Source organism: Dermochelys coriacea, chromosome 4, assembly GCF_009764565.3.
Source record: "Dermochelys coriacea isolate rDerCor1 chromosome 4, rDerCor1.pri.v4, whole genome shotgun sequence".
NCBI classification, from domain to species: domain Eukaryota; kingdom Metazoa; phylum Chordata; order Testudines; family Dermochelyidae; genus Dermochelys; species Dermochelys coriacea.
In genome coordinates this window covers 9,823,358-9,841,024 of record NC_050071.1, presented here as the reverse complement: position 1 = coordinate 9,841,024, position 17,667 = coordinate 9,823,358, and the positions used below count along the sequence as shown (strand labels likewise).

The following is a 17,667-nucleotide window of genomic DNA, read 5'->3' as shown; positions in this document are numbered from 1 at the left end:
ATAGATGCGTAGATAGGGGTTTGATAGATATCTCTGGTGTCTCATAAAATATGCCCTTTATTAGTTGCTACTTACACTCTTCAACTCTTAAAACACAAGTACACTTTCACAATATTGCAGCTGGGCTCTCACTTCACTTCACTTCATTCTCATATCTCACTGACTGATTGGCGATGCCCCATCCCTTATCTTCTCCTGGGGGCATGGCTGATAACAGTCTAGGAGGTTCAAGGAAAATGTGGTTCTGAGAAAGTCTGGAAGATTTCGTGAAATTCTACAAAGATCCAGAACATTTTAGGAGGTTAATTAAAAATGAAGTCACATATGGAATACCTGAAACATTTCGCTTCAAACATTCTATTTTCCCAGCATCCTGAGCCCAGCGCCCCTCAAGCCTGGCACCCCAGGCAGTCACGTGCATCACCTGCTCCTGAATACGACCTTGACCCAGAAGAAACACCTGCATTTCTCACTGCTCTTGGAAGAGCCCAGGGGACATGGTGACCCTGGCCTCCTGCCTTTTCCAATTGGCTTCATTTTGGAGCCTCTCAGCAAGTTGAAGGTATTCCTTCCCGGCCTTCCGCTGAGCTTATCTCTTACTCCCAAGCCCCTCCCTCTCAGAGACACTATTTATAGAATTGGGACATTTTGTTTTCCTTGGCTGCGTTCCTGAAGCCTTTTTATGTTCTTGCCAGCGCAATGAGCCTGCCCCAATCCTTTGACAATATCCTTGTGAAGATCATGCTAGTTTACATACAGCCTTTCCTTCTCACCACAAGAGCAGCACTGCCAGAGGAGAAAGGTAAACTAAGACATCAACTCTTTGGCCTGTTACTGTTAGCAGTTTCAGAGTAGCAGCTGTGTTAGTCTGTATTTGCAAAAAGAAAAGGAGGACTTGTGACACTTTAGAGACTAACAAATTTATTTGAGCATAAGCTTTCGTGAGCTACAGCTCACTTCATCGGATGCATTCAGTGGTGCCACAAGTACTCCTTTTCTGTTAGGAGTTTGTCTGTCTGTTCCGTTGTCTGAGCGAACAGCCAGGCAGAGCAGCCTGTCTAGGACTGGTGGTATACACATCCAGGAAGAAACCTGGGCATTTTTAGGAGGATTTGACACTGCAAACTTTCCAGACCGGAATGTTCAGTGCACAGTCTTGTGATTTCTCCATCTAAGACCTGGGAAGAGGAGCTGTGTGCACTGGGGAAGGGTAGGACTGGATGCACAATTATAAAATGGATCTATACCTTTATTAGGGCTTCAACACATGACTCATTTTAGTCTGGGACTGCAGAAATGGTCAGTGATGCAGACTCCAAGCTTAGATTTTGTAAAAGGAGAGGGGGACAGGATTATGAATTGTCTGGTGATTTACATATGAATTTAAGATGGGTGCCAGAGGTGCCACAAGTACTCACTTCATCGGATGCATTCAGTGGAAAATACAGTGGGAGATTTTATATACACAGAGAACATGAAACAATGGGTGTTACCATACACACTGTAATAGGAGTGATCAAGTAAGGTGAGCTATTACCAGGAGAGCAGGGGCAGGGGAAACTTTTTGTAGTGATAATCAAGGTGGGCCATTTCCAGCAGTTGACAAGAACCTGTGAGGAACGGGGGGGGGGGGGGGGGAAGGGGAAGAATAAACATGGGGAAATAGTTTTACTTTGTGCAATGACACATCCACTCCCAGTCTTTATTCAAGACTAAGTTAATTGTATCCAGTTTGCAAATTAATTTCAATTCAGCAGTCTCTCATTGGAGTCTGTTTTTGCAGTTTTTTGTTGAAGAATTGATTACAGACCTAAGAGTGGCTATTCTTCAACAAAAAAACTTCAAAAACAGACTCCAACGAGAGACTGCTGAATTGGAATTAATTTGCAAACTGGATACAATTAACTTATGTTTGAATAAAGACTGGGAGTGGATGTGTCATTGCACAAAGCAAAACTATTTCTCCATGTTTCCCCCCCCCCCCACTGTTCCTCACACATTCTTGTCAACAGCTGGAAATGGCCCACCTTGATTATCACTACAAAAGGTTCCGCCCCCACCCCCACCCCGCTCTCCTGCTGGTAATAGCTCACCTTACGTGATCACTTTTGTTACAGTGTGTATGGTAACACCCATTGTTTCATGTTCTCTGTGTATATAAAATCTCCTCACTGTATTTTCCACTGCATGCATCCGATGAAGTGAGCTGTAGCTCACGAAAGCTTATGCTCAGATAAATTTGTTAGTCTCTAAGGTGCCTTTTGCTTAAAGTTTATTGTTCAATCAGTGAATGAGAGTGCTGTTTGTTCCTTCTGGTCATGGTAGTTACAGCCCTGCTGCCCTGCTCGGCTGAAAGTTTTATTATTAACTAGTTATGGGGTTATAGAACACAGTTACTTATTAACTAGTTATGGGGTCATAGAACACGGTTATTTGACTTGCTGCAGATACCTTATTTGTATTGCTTATCTCTTTTTAGGACTTAATAGTTTTGAATTCCAGATTTCACAAAAAGTATGTTGTGAGATTTTCAAAAGTGCTTGGTGTTGGCCTAACTTGGGCCCTGAAAGTGCCTGCACCCAGGTTCCATGCATCCCTGGAGCCCTTCTTCTTTCCTTGGGATATGTCTACACAGCAGTTAAACATGTTCAGCTGGCCCATGTCAGCTGTCTTGGGCTCATGGGACTTCAGCCGCAGGGCTGTAAAACTGCAGTGTAGGCATTTAGACTCAGGCTGGAGCCCAGGCTCTGGGAGACCATGACAGGGAGGGCTCCAGCCCAAGCCCAAATGTCTACACTGCAGTTTTACAGCCCGAGCCCACAGGCTCGACTCAGCTGACACAGGCCAGCCACGGGTGTTTAACTGCTGTGTAGATGTACCCTTGAGTCTGGAGCAATAACTCCCTCCAGGCCCTGCATTCCTAGGGTGTAACAGTACATCCCTGGCGGCTGAAGTTACTGTGTCACTGGGCCCGTGCTTTAGAATGTGCCCAGTGTTCGTAAGTAATAAGTCTGGAGCATTGGACTCTCCACATTTTTGCTTGATGAAAGCACTAGGGAGCAGCCTGAATTAACCCAGTGGTCTCGCAGGGGAAAGCACTGTTAAAAGAAATGATTAGTGTTATTTTTATTATGGTAGCAGCTAGAGACCTTGATTAAATTCAAGGCTCCATTGTGCTAGGCGCTGTACAAACAGGTAGAAAGTCAGCCTCTGCCCCAAAGAGTCTATATAGAGAAAGCATGTGAGAAACGGACTATCGTCATCTCCATTTTGCAGATAGGGAACTGAGGCATGGAGAGATTATGCGGCTTGCCCAAGGACAAGGTATAGCTGAGAACAGACTCCAGGTCTCCTGAGTCCCCATCCATCATGTACAGCAGGAAAACAATGTATGGGTCTGGCCTACTACAAATATTTGTTCCTTTGCATCTCTCCAGCCTTTAAAAGCAATTTTCTTGACATGAGGATCAAGGTCCTTTGTTCTTTTAGGTAATAAAAAAGACCCTTTGCTTTTTCTGGGTGAGATCTGAGAAACCCTGAACATAAGACCTCTGTAGACCCTCCACCTCCACCCCCCTATACGCCTTTGTTGTGACAAAGGAGTCAGTGGGTTAGAAAGCTGAGCAATGAACTCTTTCGAAGCATGCTGCTGTCTGTTATCTAATGTTATGAGGTGTGGTATCGTGTGCGCTCATCAGAAATTCCTTTGCTACCTCAGTTTTTAATGGAAACGTAGCCACGGGCATGCACTATTAAACAGCTGGAAAGGGACAGGCCAGCTGCTGCTGCTGCAAAAAAAGAAATATCCCGCCACGCTCAACTGAGTGTCTGAGAGCACTGGGGACATAAATGAGATTCCCGCCCAGCTGCTCTCCCATATTCTGCCCTGCCAGTTACACTCTTCTGAACTCTTCTCCTCAGCATGGCTTCACCAGATTACCTTCGGCAGGTCTTGAGGATAGTCCATGACATTCCAATGGTCTGTGCATTTTCATACAATTGGGAAAGGATTGACAACTTCCAGAGTAAGCCAGATGACATCGTGATAGCCACGTACCCCAAATCTGGTGAGTTTTCATGACTTTCTGGATTAGGAGCCACAGTGAGCCATGCCCTATGGTCCTGGAAACTTAGGGGGGGGTCCCTACAAGCCCCATCATGCTCCCCTCGTGAAAGCAAAGCAGCTCCACTGATTCACAGTTGTTGCTAACAATAATGAGCAAGAATGCAAAGGAGACTTTCCAGCATTTCACAGCTCCCAGCCTGCATTTCGCTCATTGGAAACGATTCCATCATATTGAATGCCAAACCCTTCTGGACTGGGATTTGTTCCTTTCTGAAATGATCTTTCTATGGCCTCAAGCACCTGAAATGGGAATACCCAGGCACTATGCAGTCACAGGGAGACAGATGGGCATTTCCTCTTCCCTACAATATAAAGGGACAAACTTAACTTAATATTTTCTTGGGCTGCTCTAGTGTTTGGGGATGTGCCTTGCTAGTCTGGAGACTCAGGCCTGGTCTACACTACAAAGTTAAGTCAACATAAACTGTGTTAGGTCAATTTATTAATGTATTAACGTTTCCACTATAACACTATCTGGGTTGTAAGGGGCTGGAGACTTTGTGGAGTCACTAAGGTCAGGTCCCAGCATACTTTGAGTTGTTCTGGTTGATTAAGGAGGGAGACCTATGTGATCACCGCAATGCAGTGCCTTAGAGCCCAGGTGCTATAGATGAAGAGGGAAATTGAGGCTTCCATGAATCATTTCACAGGCAAAAGGTCTTTGGTTCCAGGGAGGAGTGAATTCTGAGCTATCTCAGGCAGTTCATTTGCCATCTGACCGATAATGTCTTCTTTTTTTTTAAACTTCTTTTTGCAGCAGTTTCTGTCACCTTCACTCATACTGATTAGCACTTTAATGCCGGGAATAGCTCCCAGAGTGAAGTAATATTAAATGTGAGCAATGGCAGCAGAATCTGGCCCTTGAATTAATTGGTTGATTTTGAGTGGTTTGTATATTTACTTTAACCATAAACAAAGCAGCAGGCTCAGAAGAGATGGTATTAAAGGTCTGGATTTTCTCCATTCCGGTGAGGATGGTTTAAATGGCTGTGAACCAGAAGGGTTCGGAGTTCAAAATACTGATTCATCTTTCCAAACAGAGGTCACCTGCCATTCCAGCAAGGAACCAGTCACAATCAGCAAACCTTGCTGTGATTATATGGTGTAGCCTGGAGGTTTGTAGCACAAGTAGCTCCGCTGCACAAGCTCATAGGGAAGCCGGCAGGAGTGAGAAGAGGGGGAAATTAAGGTGTTGGGATGGGAGAAGGGGTAGCATCATCTCTCTTGTCCCACATTAGCTGGGCTAGGTCAGTGTGGACCATGAATTATATATATGGTAAACTCTCCTTGGGGCTGCAACTGTGTCTTTTCCTGTGTCTTTTAGGCAGTTGCTGAGCACAGTGATGATGTTCATCAAAAACATAACAATAGAAAATCAACTAGCAATTGTGTTGGCCTAGGAGAGGCCTCACACCCCCCTGAAAATGGGTGCGGTTGCAGACCTTCCACAAAAAGAGCTCTGAAGTGGGCCGCTTGCCATCCGTAACTGTCTTTGACAATGCTGGCAAACTGTAATGTTTGGCTACAGATTAATGATATTCCATTGCTATTCAGCCTCAGGCGAGTAGAAGAGATATAGCTAGAACAGGAGTTCTCAAACTTCATTGCACTGTAACCCCCCCTTCTGACAACAAAAATTGCTACATGACCCCAGGAAGGAGGACTGAAGTTTGAGTCCTTCTGAGCCCTGCCGCCCTGGGTTGAGAGGCCAAAGCCAAATCCTGAGCCCCACTGCCTCGGGTGGGGGAGGGACCCATAGCCAAAGCCCAAGAGCTTCAACCCCAGGCAGGGGGTCAGATGGTGGGGCTCAGGACTCAGCTTTGAACCCAGGTCTCAGCAAGTCTAAGCCAGCCCCGGTGACCCCATTAAGATGGGGTCACGACCCACAGTTGAGAACCACTGAGCTAGAATATTGAAGATCCTAAATTAATAGGCTGAATACCGTAAGTTCTGTTGTCTTGGCTGGATGAACAGTGGATGAGGTTCTTGCTTGACTGTTCCTTGGTGGATAAACCCTGGTTCTTGACTGGATTTTTCTTCTCTCGTCTTGTTTCCAGGCACTACATGGATGAGTGAAATTGTGGACATGATTCTGAATGATGGAGATCCTGATAAATGCAAGCGAGATGCAATTTTCAACAAAGTGCCCATGTTGGAATTTGCTCTCTCTGGAAAGATGACACCAGGTAAACGTAGCACTAGTGTTGCGTGACTACAGACAAAAAGGTCAGTGTTTCAGTGCGGCTGGCTTGCAGCTCAGGAGAGGAAAGAAGGGACTGTGGATAGAGCACTGGGCTAAGACTCAGGAGATCTGGGTTCAGTTCCTTTCAGTGAGACTTGGGTGCTTTTGGAAATGTTACCTTTAATGACAGATTTCAGAGTAGCAGCCATGTTAGTCTGTATTCACAAAAAGAAAAGGAGTACATGTGGCACTTTAGAGACTAACAAATTTATTTGACCATAAGCTTTCGTGAGCTACAGCTCACTTCATCGGATGCATTCAGTGGAAAATACAGTGGGGAGATTTATATACATAGAGAACATGAAACAATGGGTGTTACCATACACACTGTAACCAGAGTGATCACTTAAGGTAAGTTATTACCAGCAGGAGAGCGGGGTTTCCCTGCTCACCTTAAGTAATCACTCTGGTTACGGTGTGTATGGTAACACCCATTGTTTCATGTTCTCTATGTATATAAATCTCCCCACTGTATTTTCCACTGAATGAATCCAATGAAGTGAGCTGTAGCTCATGAAAGCTTATGCTCAAATAAATTTGTTAGTCTCTAAGGTGCCACAAGTATTCCTTTTCTTGTTACCTTTAATGCCTTCTCTATCAGCATCAATGATCCCTTTGAACCTTTGCTTACCAGGTACAGAGCAATTAGCCAAGAAGCCATCTCCTCGTTTAGTGAAAACCCACCTCCCAGTCCAGCTCCTTCCAATGTCCTTCTGGGAAAATGGCTGCAAGGTAACCAGGAACTGGGAACTCAGAACTTCTGGACAATAGGCTGATGGGGGAAGTACCATGTGCCTTGAGCACACAGAATACTCATGCTAGTCTCACCCTTTGCCAGGTTCCTCTCCCTCATTTTTACCCGCTGACTCTTTTCTCCTGTGGGAAGAGATTTCTTTGTGAGATTCCATGCTGATAGCTACCTAGAGCAGCAGTTTTGCAGCTTTACATTTACAACATTGGGATGCAAGTTTGTATTGATATTTAGGCTGAGATTTTCAAAGCTCCCTAAGGGATCAGGATGTCCAGTTCCCATTAAAATTGGCCTCATGGGATTCCAATGCCTTTAGATAACATTCACTCAGTGTTGAGTAAGATGTTTTTCCAGCCGTCAGCTTTGCAGGCTCACCCTGGGATCTGACAAACAGATTGGGTTCTTTCTGGCTCATACATCATCATCAGTAACAAAGATCCTGGAAAGCAAATTCTGCCAACATCACCAACATCTGTGCAACACCCATTGTCTTAAAATACTTCTTCCTGGGCAATCTCTATTCTCTTCAATGAGGTTACCCACGCATAACTGAGGGGTAAATGTGATCTTGCAATTACAACTCAACTAACAATTCTGCTTGATGGTGTGAAAGCCAGAATACAATCCAGCTCACTTCTCTGTAGCCATGTTGGCCCTGCCAGGCATGATGTATTTTGCCACTATATGAACAGCTATGTCTGAATGTACATGGGAGCAGACCCATTGACTGCTGCACCCAGGGGAATAGGAGGATGCATCCCAAGGCAGGGCAGACCGGGATTGCATTGTTTCCTTCCTTCAGAGGTAGGCTGGTTTAACCTGTGACTGAGGCCCACAAGGAGGCCCCCAGGGGGGATGCAGTGAATTAACTAATCCCCCAGGCATCCTGGTCACAATCCCTCCTTGGCAAACACCACTCCCTTCGGTGGTTGTGCTGCCTGCCTGTTGTTCCCCTGGTGGAGTTCTAGTCCCGCCAGAATTTCCATCTCTGCGGGGTCTGTGCACTGGGTTACACTGGCAGAAATGTGTGTTGTTGTTTTCCGCATTTTTACAGATGGGGAAACTGAGAAACAGAGAGATCGACCCAAGACTACAGAAAGTGTCAGTGGAAAAGCTAGTGTCAGAGCCAGGATTAGTGCTCCTGTAGCTTCTATTCCCATGCCCAGTCCATGGTGCTCTACTCTCAGACCACAGTGTCCAGGGGTGCTTCCAATCCCTCAGCTTTAATTTGGCCCTTGGGCCACAATTTGGATCCCCTGCAGTAGGGCTGGGATTTTGAAAGGAGCCTAAGGTAATCAGGCATTCAACTCCCTTAGGCATCTCTGAAAATCCAAGTCTAGAGCCACTCAGAACTCAAGGTCACCGAGGCAACATGGATTATTCTCTTCTTCCTGCCACAGGTGATCTATGTTGCCCGAAATGCTAAAGATGTAGCTGTCTCTTTCTACCATTTTGACCTGATGAACAAGCTGCAACCAGACCCCGGCACTTGGGAGCAATACATTGAGAAGTACATGGCAGGCAGAGGTGAGACTGACATCTGTTAGCAATTCATTTTCCTGGGGTTTTAAATTGATGCTGCTTGAAGCATAAAGGAAAAGAGACTTGCACCTGCAGGTGAATTTATCCAGGCCAGGTTCTGCCTCCTAGTGGGAAAATTAGATGCTGTGCCTTTCAGTGTACTCTCTGAATACTAGGAAATGCAGCGAGAACTGAGGGAGGGAATTTTCCTATTAGACCAGAGAGTTTAAGTAGCCTCCATTGCATCTATGCTCCCCTTCAGAGGGAACAGTGGTTGGGGAAACTGCACAGCAGTGGGTCCACTGGCCCAGACCTTATATAACTATAATGTAGGGCCAGATCCTCAGCAGCTGTAAATCAGCATAGATACATTGACTTCAATGGAGCTATGGCTAATTTACACTAGCTAAGGATCTGACCCATTTACTTTAATGACGCTATGCTGATTTACACCAGCTGGGGATCAGGCCATTGACTTCATTGAAAGTATGCCAATACCAGCTGGGATCTGGCCCTAAGCTGTATTTATAAAAGAGTCAGTTAATATCTAGTTTCTGCTCCAGTCACATAAAATAATAGTTGAGGATTCTAACCTGACAGTGGAACCAAAGGGGCAAAGAATTTGACCTAGTGTATGCATATAGCCACAACTGGTGGTTTGTGCCCAGTTACCCGATTTACACATGATGTCATAGTAATTGCACACACAATGCATTTCAGTGGCATTAAGCCAAAAGATAACATGAGCCCCTGTCACGCTCATGTCACTAAGAGTATTTGTATACCTTTTTCTCTTTTAGTTGCGTATGGTTCCTGGTGTGACCATGTGAAAGGCTGGTGGGAGAAGAGAAAGGACCATCCCATATTATACTTGTTCTATGAGGACATGAAAGAGGTGAGATGGCAACAAGTAACCACTTTAGGGGCCACTCCACACACACCAGGATGAAGGCAACAAATCTGACACCTGTTCAATGCCTTACCCTACTGTGCAATGTTCATCTGAAGATCAGTCTGGCTGTCCTGAAGAGAATGTGTCTCTCTAGGGTAGTGCAGTCCACCATGAGTAAAAGGGCCAGACTGTGACTCTTTAAATGCTTTGGCTGGTGCTAATACTACCCCTGAGCTGTGAGCCTCCCTCCTTCCCCACTTATTGTCCCTTATCTAGAATTGTGTCTAGATTTATTATGAGTGCCTCACGATATCAAATGGATTTATCCTCATACCACCCCTCTGAGGGAGGTCGGGTGCTATTATCCCCATTTTTACAGATGGGGATCTGAGGCGTAGAGAGGTTAAATGACCTGCCCAGGGTCACACAGGAAGCGTGTGGCAGAACAAGGAACTGAATCCAGGTGTCCTGAGTCCCAAGCTAGTGCCTTAACCACTGGGCCATTCTGCTTTCTCAAAGCCTCTTGCCTATGCTAGAGTGCAGCCTTATGGGAGTGCATCTCTTGAAGAGCAAGCACCAAAAGAGGACTGCTTTCTTTAAAGAGACTTTTAACTCTCATTTAAAAATATTGATGTAGCACATTTATTAAGAGGCAGGAAGAGGAGGGGAAAGTTAAGGAAGCATGTTATTAAAGATGGGGGAGTTAGTCTAGAAGTGACTTAACCCCTCTCTCAGACCCAAACTGAACTTTAGATGGGGATTTGAAAGAGAGCAGTTGTTCCTGTTCCCTTTAATTTCACTCTGGAATTCCTGGTTTTAGCTGGGAGAGGAAGTGGGTATTTCCAATCCAGCAGTGCCAGAAATCTCATGAGAACCTGATCTTGGATGATTTCCATATCAGAGAGATTTGGAAAAACATCCCAGCTATAGCTTTGAACTATATGAAATGGAATTAATCACTACCTTCCCAATTAACAGTAATATGGGCTAGTATTTGGAGCTGGGTTATCCTGAAGTTTAGCATCCACGTATTGCTGAAGAGGAAGTGAAGTCTGAGAGTAAGGGCCAGGTCCACAAATCAGCATAGTTCCACTGGTGTAGTCACTGGTGTATTTCTGTGGGCTGCAGCAATTTATAGCAGCTGCGGATACAGCCCTAAGAATTCTGTGACTGGCTGGGGAAGATGTGGCTGGAATTAGGGTCCCTCCAGAGTGGCTGTCTGCATCACTTTCTAAATAAAGCATTGGGACTGGTGAGTTACAGACCAGTATTGGTCTCTCTCTCTCTAAACATATTACACCCCCCAAAAAACTATGTTAAAATAAGATTATTTGGGTTGCAAAGTCAAGTACTCAAAAGTTAGGCAGTGCCAGAATTACGGTTGCCTGTGCAATGTGCTAATGCTAGGGAGGGAGACAAAGAAGGAGACTTTTTTGCTATTAATCTCCTTTTTATTTTGGGAAGGGGTGTAAGAATTGGGGGCAAGGTTGATGAAATGTATTGATGGATTAATGGATATTAGTTTTGTTACAGTGGAAGAACTAAGTTGCTGGCACCACATAAAAGTTCTAAACTTTCACTGCGTTACCTGGTGGTGGCGACTTTCACTTGACTAGTTGAGCCAGTGGGTCCCACCACACACCATCTGAAGTGCCCTTGTCTTTCTGTAGGATCCAAAGTGTGAAATTCGCAAGGTGATGCAGTTCCTGGAGATGGATCTGAAGGAGGAGGTTCTGGACAGGATCGTCTACCACACTTCATTTGAAATGATGAAAGAGAATCCCATCACAAATTATAAGATGACCCCAAGTGATGTAATGGATCAAAGCATCTCCCCTTTCATGCGTAAAGGTAAGGATTTGCACAGGCACTAGCAACCATTTTTCTTCTCCTCAGTTGTAACAGGAAGCTACCCAGAAAGGTGGTCATGTTTATATCTGATGGCTTTTCAGTGGTTTGTGTAAAACAGGTTGGTGGTACCATTTCTAGTGGGCAGGTATTTATATCTCACACATGCCTTGATATAAGACACTAATTAGCAATCCCAGTCTCATGAAAGAGGCCAAGGACTGAGTGGGCATGGAGACTAAACTACCCTCTCACCCCTAGAAGTAGTCACCAGAAGAACAGAGCAGAGCGTCATTGCACAAGCCTGCACTCTGCTGCTGCTACCTGTTTAGAACTTGATCGTTGACTAAACGGGGGCAGTAGAGCCAGATTTTCAAGAGTTCAGCTTGTTAAACATCAAAACGAAGTGACTGGATTTTTCAGAAGTGCCGAGCATCCAGCGGCTCCCACTGAGAACAACGGGAGCTTTGGCATGTTAAAGACTTCTGAAAATCTGGCCACTTTTTTTCGGTGCCTAAATGGGAGCTACACTCTTTCAAAATTTGGCCCTAAATCCCCACCTCTCCATAAAATATCTTTGCCATGTCTCTCATTCACTAGAAAAAGAAAAGCAAAGAAGCATGTTGGCCATAGGAGACAACTGAGAAAAATAAAAATAGAATCAAAGGGTGGAGTACAGACTGTGACAGACCCAGACCAGTTCGGTGCAGGAGACTGGTAGAAGGAAAACACACTGGATACTGAATGAATAGTTTTCTGTTCCCTGAGTGACCGGGACAGGGGGTGCCCCAGAGCGATCAGGAAGGTGCTAGAAGCAATGACGTCAGGCAGACTCCATAAGACACCTGGAATCAATTTGAAACAATCAAGGGAAACAGGCTAATCAGATCACCTAAAGTCCATTTAGAACCATCTGGGACTAGTTTAAAAGGAAGCTCCTTCAGAGACACTGACTGGTAATAGCTGGGAGTAAGAAGGTGTGTTGTGGAAAGACTGGGAGAAAGAAGGTGAGTGGTAAAAGACCCGGGAGAAGAAGCGTGGTCAGGTACCAAGGGCAGGTTCTAGGAGGGGCCGTTTGGGGAAGTAGCCCAGGGAAGGGCTATAGCTCCTGTAGTATAGGAAAACCACCTGTTCCGGTGCCATTAGGGTCCCTGGACTGGAACCCAGAGAAGAGGGTGGGTGTGGGTTCCCCTAACCCTTCCCACACCTCTACAAAAATGCTCCCTGAGTAGGAAGACAGGGACTAAAGAGGGCTCTTACATCAAACCCATTGACTGGCTGATGATGGTGGATCAGTAAGCTGTAACCTTTGTCTCTAGGAGGGGAGAGAGGCTATACTGAGGGTCACAGCAAACCTCGGAGGCAAGCCCTAACCGCCTAGAAGCACAGGACCCCCTGAGGCAAAGCCGGAGCACAGTCACAAGACAGAATAGAAAAGGAGTACTTGTGGCACCTTAGAGACTAACAAATTTATTTGAGCATAAGCTTTTGTGAACTACAGCTGAAAAGCTGTAGTTGTAGCTGTAGCTACAGCTGAAGTGAGCTGTAGCTCACGAAAGCTTATGCTCAAATAAATTTTAGTCTCTAAGGTGCCACAAGTACTCCTTTTCTTTTTTTACGAATACAGACTAACACGGCTGCTACTCTGAAACCTGTTACAAGACAGAATGATACCGTGTGAGCTGTTTGGGACCAGAACTGTTTATTACTCTGTGTGTACAGTGCCTAGCACAATGGGGAACCAGTTTTGCTCTTCCCTGGACACTACTGTAATAAACATGTTTACTAATATAATATAGGTGAGAGGGAATAATTTCCATACTAAAACTATGTTTAAAACAATCAATATGGAATGCAGGATCTAGTTAGCTGGCTTGCTTTCTCTGGCATCCACCCAGTGCTTCCACAAACCATTAGAAAATTGACCAATACAATATTTCAGTTCACCAATTTTCCAGTGACTAAATTCCAGTTAAAAGCTAGTTGCTACCAAAACATTTTTTTTTTCAAAGTCTGCTATTTTTATCAATCAACTATCCTGGATGCCAGCATTTTTCTTGATGCCTTTTGTCCTCAGTATATGGAAAAGTTGCTCAAAGTGTTAAGCAGACTAGCTCTTCTTACATTTAGCAGCTAATAGAAGGTGGGGGGTGCTCAGCACTGTGAAGGATCTGGCCCTCATTGAGTTTTTGTCTAACACTCACTTTAATTAACTACACTTTTGTTAGTGGTGCATGAAAAATGTATTTACTTAATAAATCTAGGTTCAAATTCTGGCCTCAGTTACACCCCCATAAGTCTATTGGAGCTTAATGCAGAGATTCTCAAACTTTTGTGTTGGTGACCCCTTTTACATAGCAAGCCTCTGTGTGACCTCCCCCCACTTATACATTAAAAACATGTTTTAACATATTTAACTCTATTCTAAATGATGGAGGTGAAGCAGGGTTTGGGGGTGGAGGCTGACAGCTTGAATCCCCCACGTAATAACCTTGTGACCCCTGAGGGTTCATGACCCCCAGTTTGAGAACCCCTGAGCTAGAGAAAAGCATGTAACTGAGTGTAGAATTTAGACCTTTAATGTTTTCTTGATACTATTTCTATTTCATTTTCCAACATTGGGAGTTCTTTTGCTTCAGCAAGGGCTTTGCTGTTTCATTCTCTTTTTTGTTTCAGGGATTGCTGGGGACTGGAAGAATCACTTTACTGTGGCCCAGAATGAGAGATTCAATGAAGATTACGAGAGGAAAATGGCTGGGACCACACTGCGGTTCCGAACAGAGATCTGAAGGAGCCTGGCATCTTAGTGCTGTAGTTCTAATACACGGGTCTCTGTCATTTCTGTTGAGAATAGCTTCCCCCTCTCCTTTAATCAACTAGAAGTAGTACATTGAGAAGTGTCTGCTCCAGTGATGGTCAGACACTTGAATCTGGAGTCTTGGGTCATCTAGACCAAGGTGCAGTTACACTCCAGAGCAGAGGGACTGATCCAAGAGACTGGGATTCCATATAGGGTCTGAGTAGCAGGGAAGGCTCCTTGTTCTAGGATTAGCCCCCCCTCCCCCCACACCTTCTTTTATGTTAGACTGAGTACTGGCCAGATTCAAGTGAGGCAAAGGACTCAGGCCCAGATCTTCAAAGCTATTTAGGCACCTAGCTCCCAGTTCCTTGAAATGAAAGGGAATTAAGCACCTAACTCCATTTGAAGATCTAGACCTGAATGATTCAGATACATGAAGATACCACCATTTGGGCATATCTGGCTGACTGTTTGACTGCTATTTATTCAGCCAATGCTGTCATGCAACAGTTTGTAAACTGTGGTCCATAGATAGAGCACTTTGTTGGTCCTTCTCTACACCTGGCTTGCCCTGTAAAAACAGCTGGAACAATGGAAGGTCAAACCTCACAGCTTCCACAAGAAGCTTCTAAAACTCTAAGGGAAGAGAAGCCGATAGTCATTACTAGGAAAAGAGCAACACGTCACCAAGACAACCAAAGCCACCAGTGAGGCTGAAGTCAAGCAATTGCTCAATAAGACACTTTATCAAGGGAATGGGGCAAATAGGAGGAGAGGGGTGGCTTAGTGGGGAGGAAGGTGCTGGGGAGATTCAATGAAGACAAAAATGAAATAGTGGAATTTGGTTTGGGAAAGGAGGCTTGCTTGATTTTGAAGAGCATTAATTGTAATGTACAGATTCATCAAGTATTGTAATTTCTCTAGAGAATCTCGTAATGGGGATAGTGCCAGGGAGGTGGGCCACCAGTTCTCTCATAGGAAGTGGTCCACATTCTGACTAAATATGAGAACTCCTGCATAAAATTACTTCTCCTTCATCTAGTTTATGCTGACACAAAGTCAAATTCTACAAATCTGAGTTAAACTGAAAAGCTCGCCTGTGTAGCTTAGTCTATTCAGGTTCTTGTAGCCTTCCTGTCACCCTAGTATCTGTGCACTTTCCATTCACCAATGCAACAAGCCACTTGTGCCTTCTTCAACCCTCTTCCCAAGGGGAACACTTGCAAGTCTGGACTTTGAGTGTGTGTGTGTGGGAGCACAATAGGATCTCTTCTGCAAATAAGTGCTGCTTAACATGAGGAACGGCTGCCCCCTGGTTTTATTAATGAGCAGGGCAGTGAGCAAAAAATACCAGCAGGGTTCATATGAGTGGAAAATAAAATGTGTTTATGATGAAGTGTTACTTAAAAAACTGGTTATCTTCAACTGTACATTTTCACACTTAGCTACTGGCCATGTTTGGCTTGTGCTGCTCTGAAAACCTGGAGGCGTACTGGCTATAATAAATATATATATATATATATAAGTTCACTATTATGAGTACTCCTAACTTTATAATTATATTTGTATTCCTTCTACAAAGAAGTTTTGACTATAAATCTCAGTTTAACAAATAATTTACATGACTGTTCCCTTACTGGGGTGTCGCCTGGGTGAGTTCTTTGTCGGGTTAACCACTGAGAAAGGGTTGTCTAAACACACACCAGCAATTAACTGGTGTTACTACACTTTAAATATAAGAACCTGTGGAAAAGAATGCTTCAAGAAATTAAATTACATGTTGTTGGTATACTGTACATTACAAGAGTTTGTGATTGTTATGTTATTGGCAATTACTGTGCTTTGTTCTGTTTTGCTAAAATAATAAGAATAGGTTTCAGAGTAGCAGCCGTGTTAGTCTGTATTCACAAAAAGAAAAGGAGGACTTGTGGCACCTTAGAGACTAACACATTTATTTGAGCATAAGCTTTCGTGAGCTACAGCTACAGCTCACTTATAGATACTAAGGTCAGAAGGGACCATTCTGATCATCTAGTCCGACCTTCTGCACAGCGCAGGCCACAGAATCTCACCCACCCACTCCTATGAAAAACCTCACCCATGTCTGAGCTGTTGAAGTCCTTAAATCATGGTTTAAAGACTTCAAGGAGCAGAGAAGCCTCCCTCAAGTCAACCATGCCCCATGCTACAGAGGAAGGTGAAAAACCATAACACCTTCTGTTGGAGATCACCACTTCACACTAGTTAATGTCTCTCTCCTGTCCAGTGATTTGCACAGTCACAGAGGCTCATAATACAAGTGCTCATATATTACCTTACAATAAGGGATATAGATGTTATAAGTACTTCATCGGATGCATCCGATGAAGTGAGCTGTAGCTCAGGAAAGCTTATGCTCTAATAAATTTGTTAGTCTCTAAGATGCCACAAGTACTCCTTTTCTTTTTGCGAATACAGACTAACACGGCTGCTACTCTGAAACCTGACATTTATTTGAGCATAAGCTTTCGTGAGCTACAGCTACAGCTCACTTCATCGGATGCATCCGATGAAGTGAGCTGTAGCTCACGAAAGCTTATGCTCAAATAAATGTGTTAGTCTCTAAGGTGCCACAAGTCCTCCTGTTCTTTTTGCAAATAGGAACAGTACATTTTAATACATACACACAAAATGGATGAATATTTCTTGCTGCGCTCTTCTTGCCTGTCTGCAAAGAGATGATCAGATCCAAATCGCCAGCTGCTGTACTGCAGATCCATTACTGTGGTGAATCCGTATTGCACATGGGCCGTGTGGATGACTCCGGAATAGTGCATGGATTACACCGGCGAATCTACACGGGACATAGATTGTATCACTGGACCCACGCCGATTCCATCGCCAAATCGACACCGGATGCGGTGGTACAATGCGTGTGCAACGTAGATTTAGCAGCGGTGTAATGCACGCGGACGCAGTCGGACAATGCACGCGGATTAGCCCGCTCCATCCCACGTTGCCCACGGAGTGGATCGCTGGCTCCGGAGCGCAGCGGGGGCCTGCACCCCGGCCCGGCCCACCCCAAGCTGGGCGCTCCCGGCCAGTGCCCGGCTGCAGCGCGCGGGCGGCATCTGCCCACGTGACGTCAGAAAAGCCCCTTGGGATGTCACGGGGGGGGGGCCCTGAGTTTCCCAGCGGGCGGGAGGGGGTTTAGTGTGGGGGGGGGGGGCGGAGGAGGCAGCCAGTCAGCGCCCCCCACCGGCTGCCCAGACCCACTGCGCGGGGCTGAGCGGGGCAGAGGCAGCTGATGCTATGGGGGAGAAGAAAGGTGAGGGGGACCAGGACATCTGGTCACCCTAAGAGGGAGGGGGCTGTGCCCTGTGGGGCTTCCCTGCACAGAGACTGGACTGCCCCACTTTGCCCCAGCGGGGTGCAGCAACCCCAGCCATAGGGCACAGGGCAGGCTCCCAGCTCTCCCTGTGCACCCAGCCTCACTTTAGCACGGGCG

The 17,667-nt window shown here is 45.2% G+C and overlaps 1 protein-coding gene across 3 annotated transcripts; it reads left to right on the top strand.

The window, feature by feature from the left end:
• The first annotated feature begins 704 nt into the window (after positions 1-704).
• LOC119854593 (sulfotransferase family cytosolic 1B member 1-like) lies at positions 705-14,614 on the top strand. 3 transcript variants are annotated; one of them, XM_038399281.2, is made up of 8 exons: positions 705-802; positions 3,922-4,067; positions 6,184-6,312; positions 7,003-7,100; positions 8,520-8,646; positions 9,441-9,535; positions 11,203-11,383; positions 14,057-14,614. In XM_038399281.2, exons 2-8 carry the CDS (start codon positions 3,923-3,925, stop codon positions 14,167-14,169), a joined length of 888 nt encoding a protein of 295 aa, XP_038255209.1. In that variant the 5' UTR covers positions 705-802; position 3,922; the 3' UTR covers positions 14,170-14,614. The 3 variants fall into 3 exon arrangements, with proteins under 3 accessions (XP_038255209.1, XP_043369206.1, XP_043369207.1); XM_043513271.1 differs by lacking the exon at positions 705-802 and adding an exon at positions 998-1,210; XM_043513272.1 differs by lacking the exon at positions 705-802 and adding an exon at positions 998-1,210 and having other exon boundaries at positions 3,894-4,067.
• Positions 14,615-17,667: the final 3,053 nt, after the last annotated feature.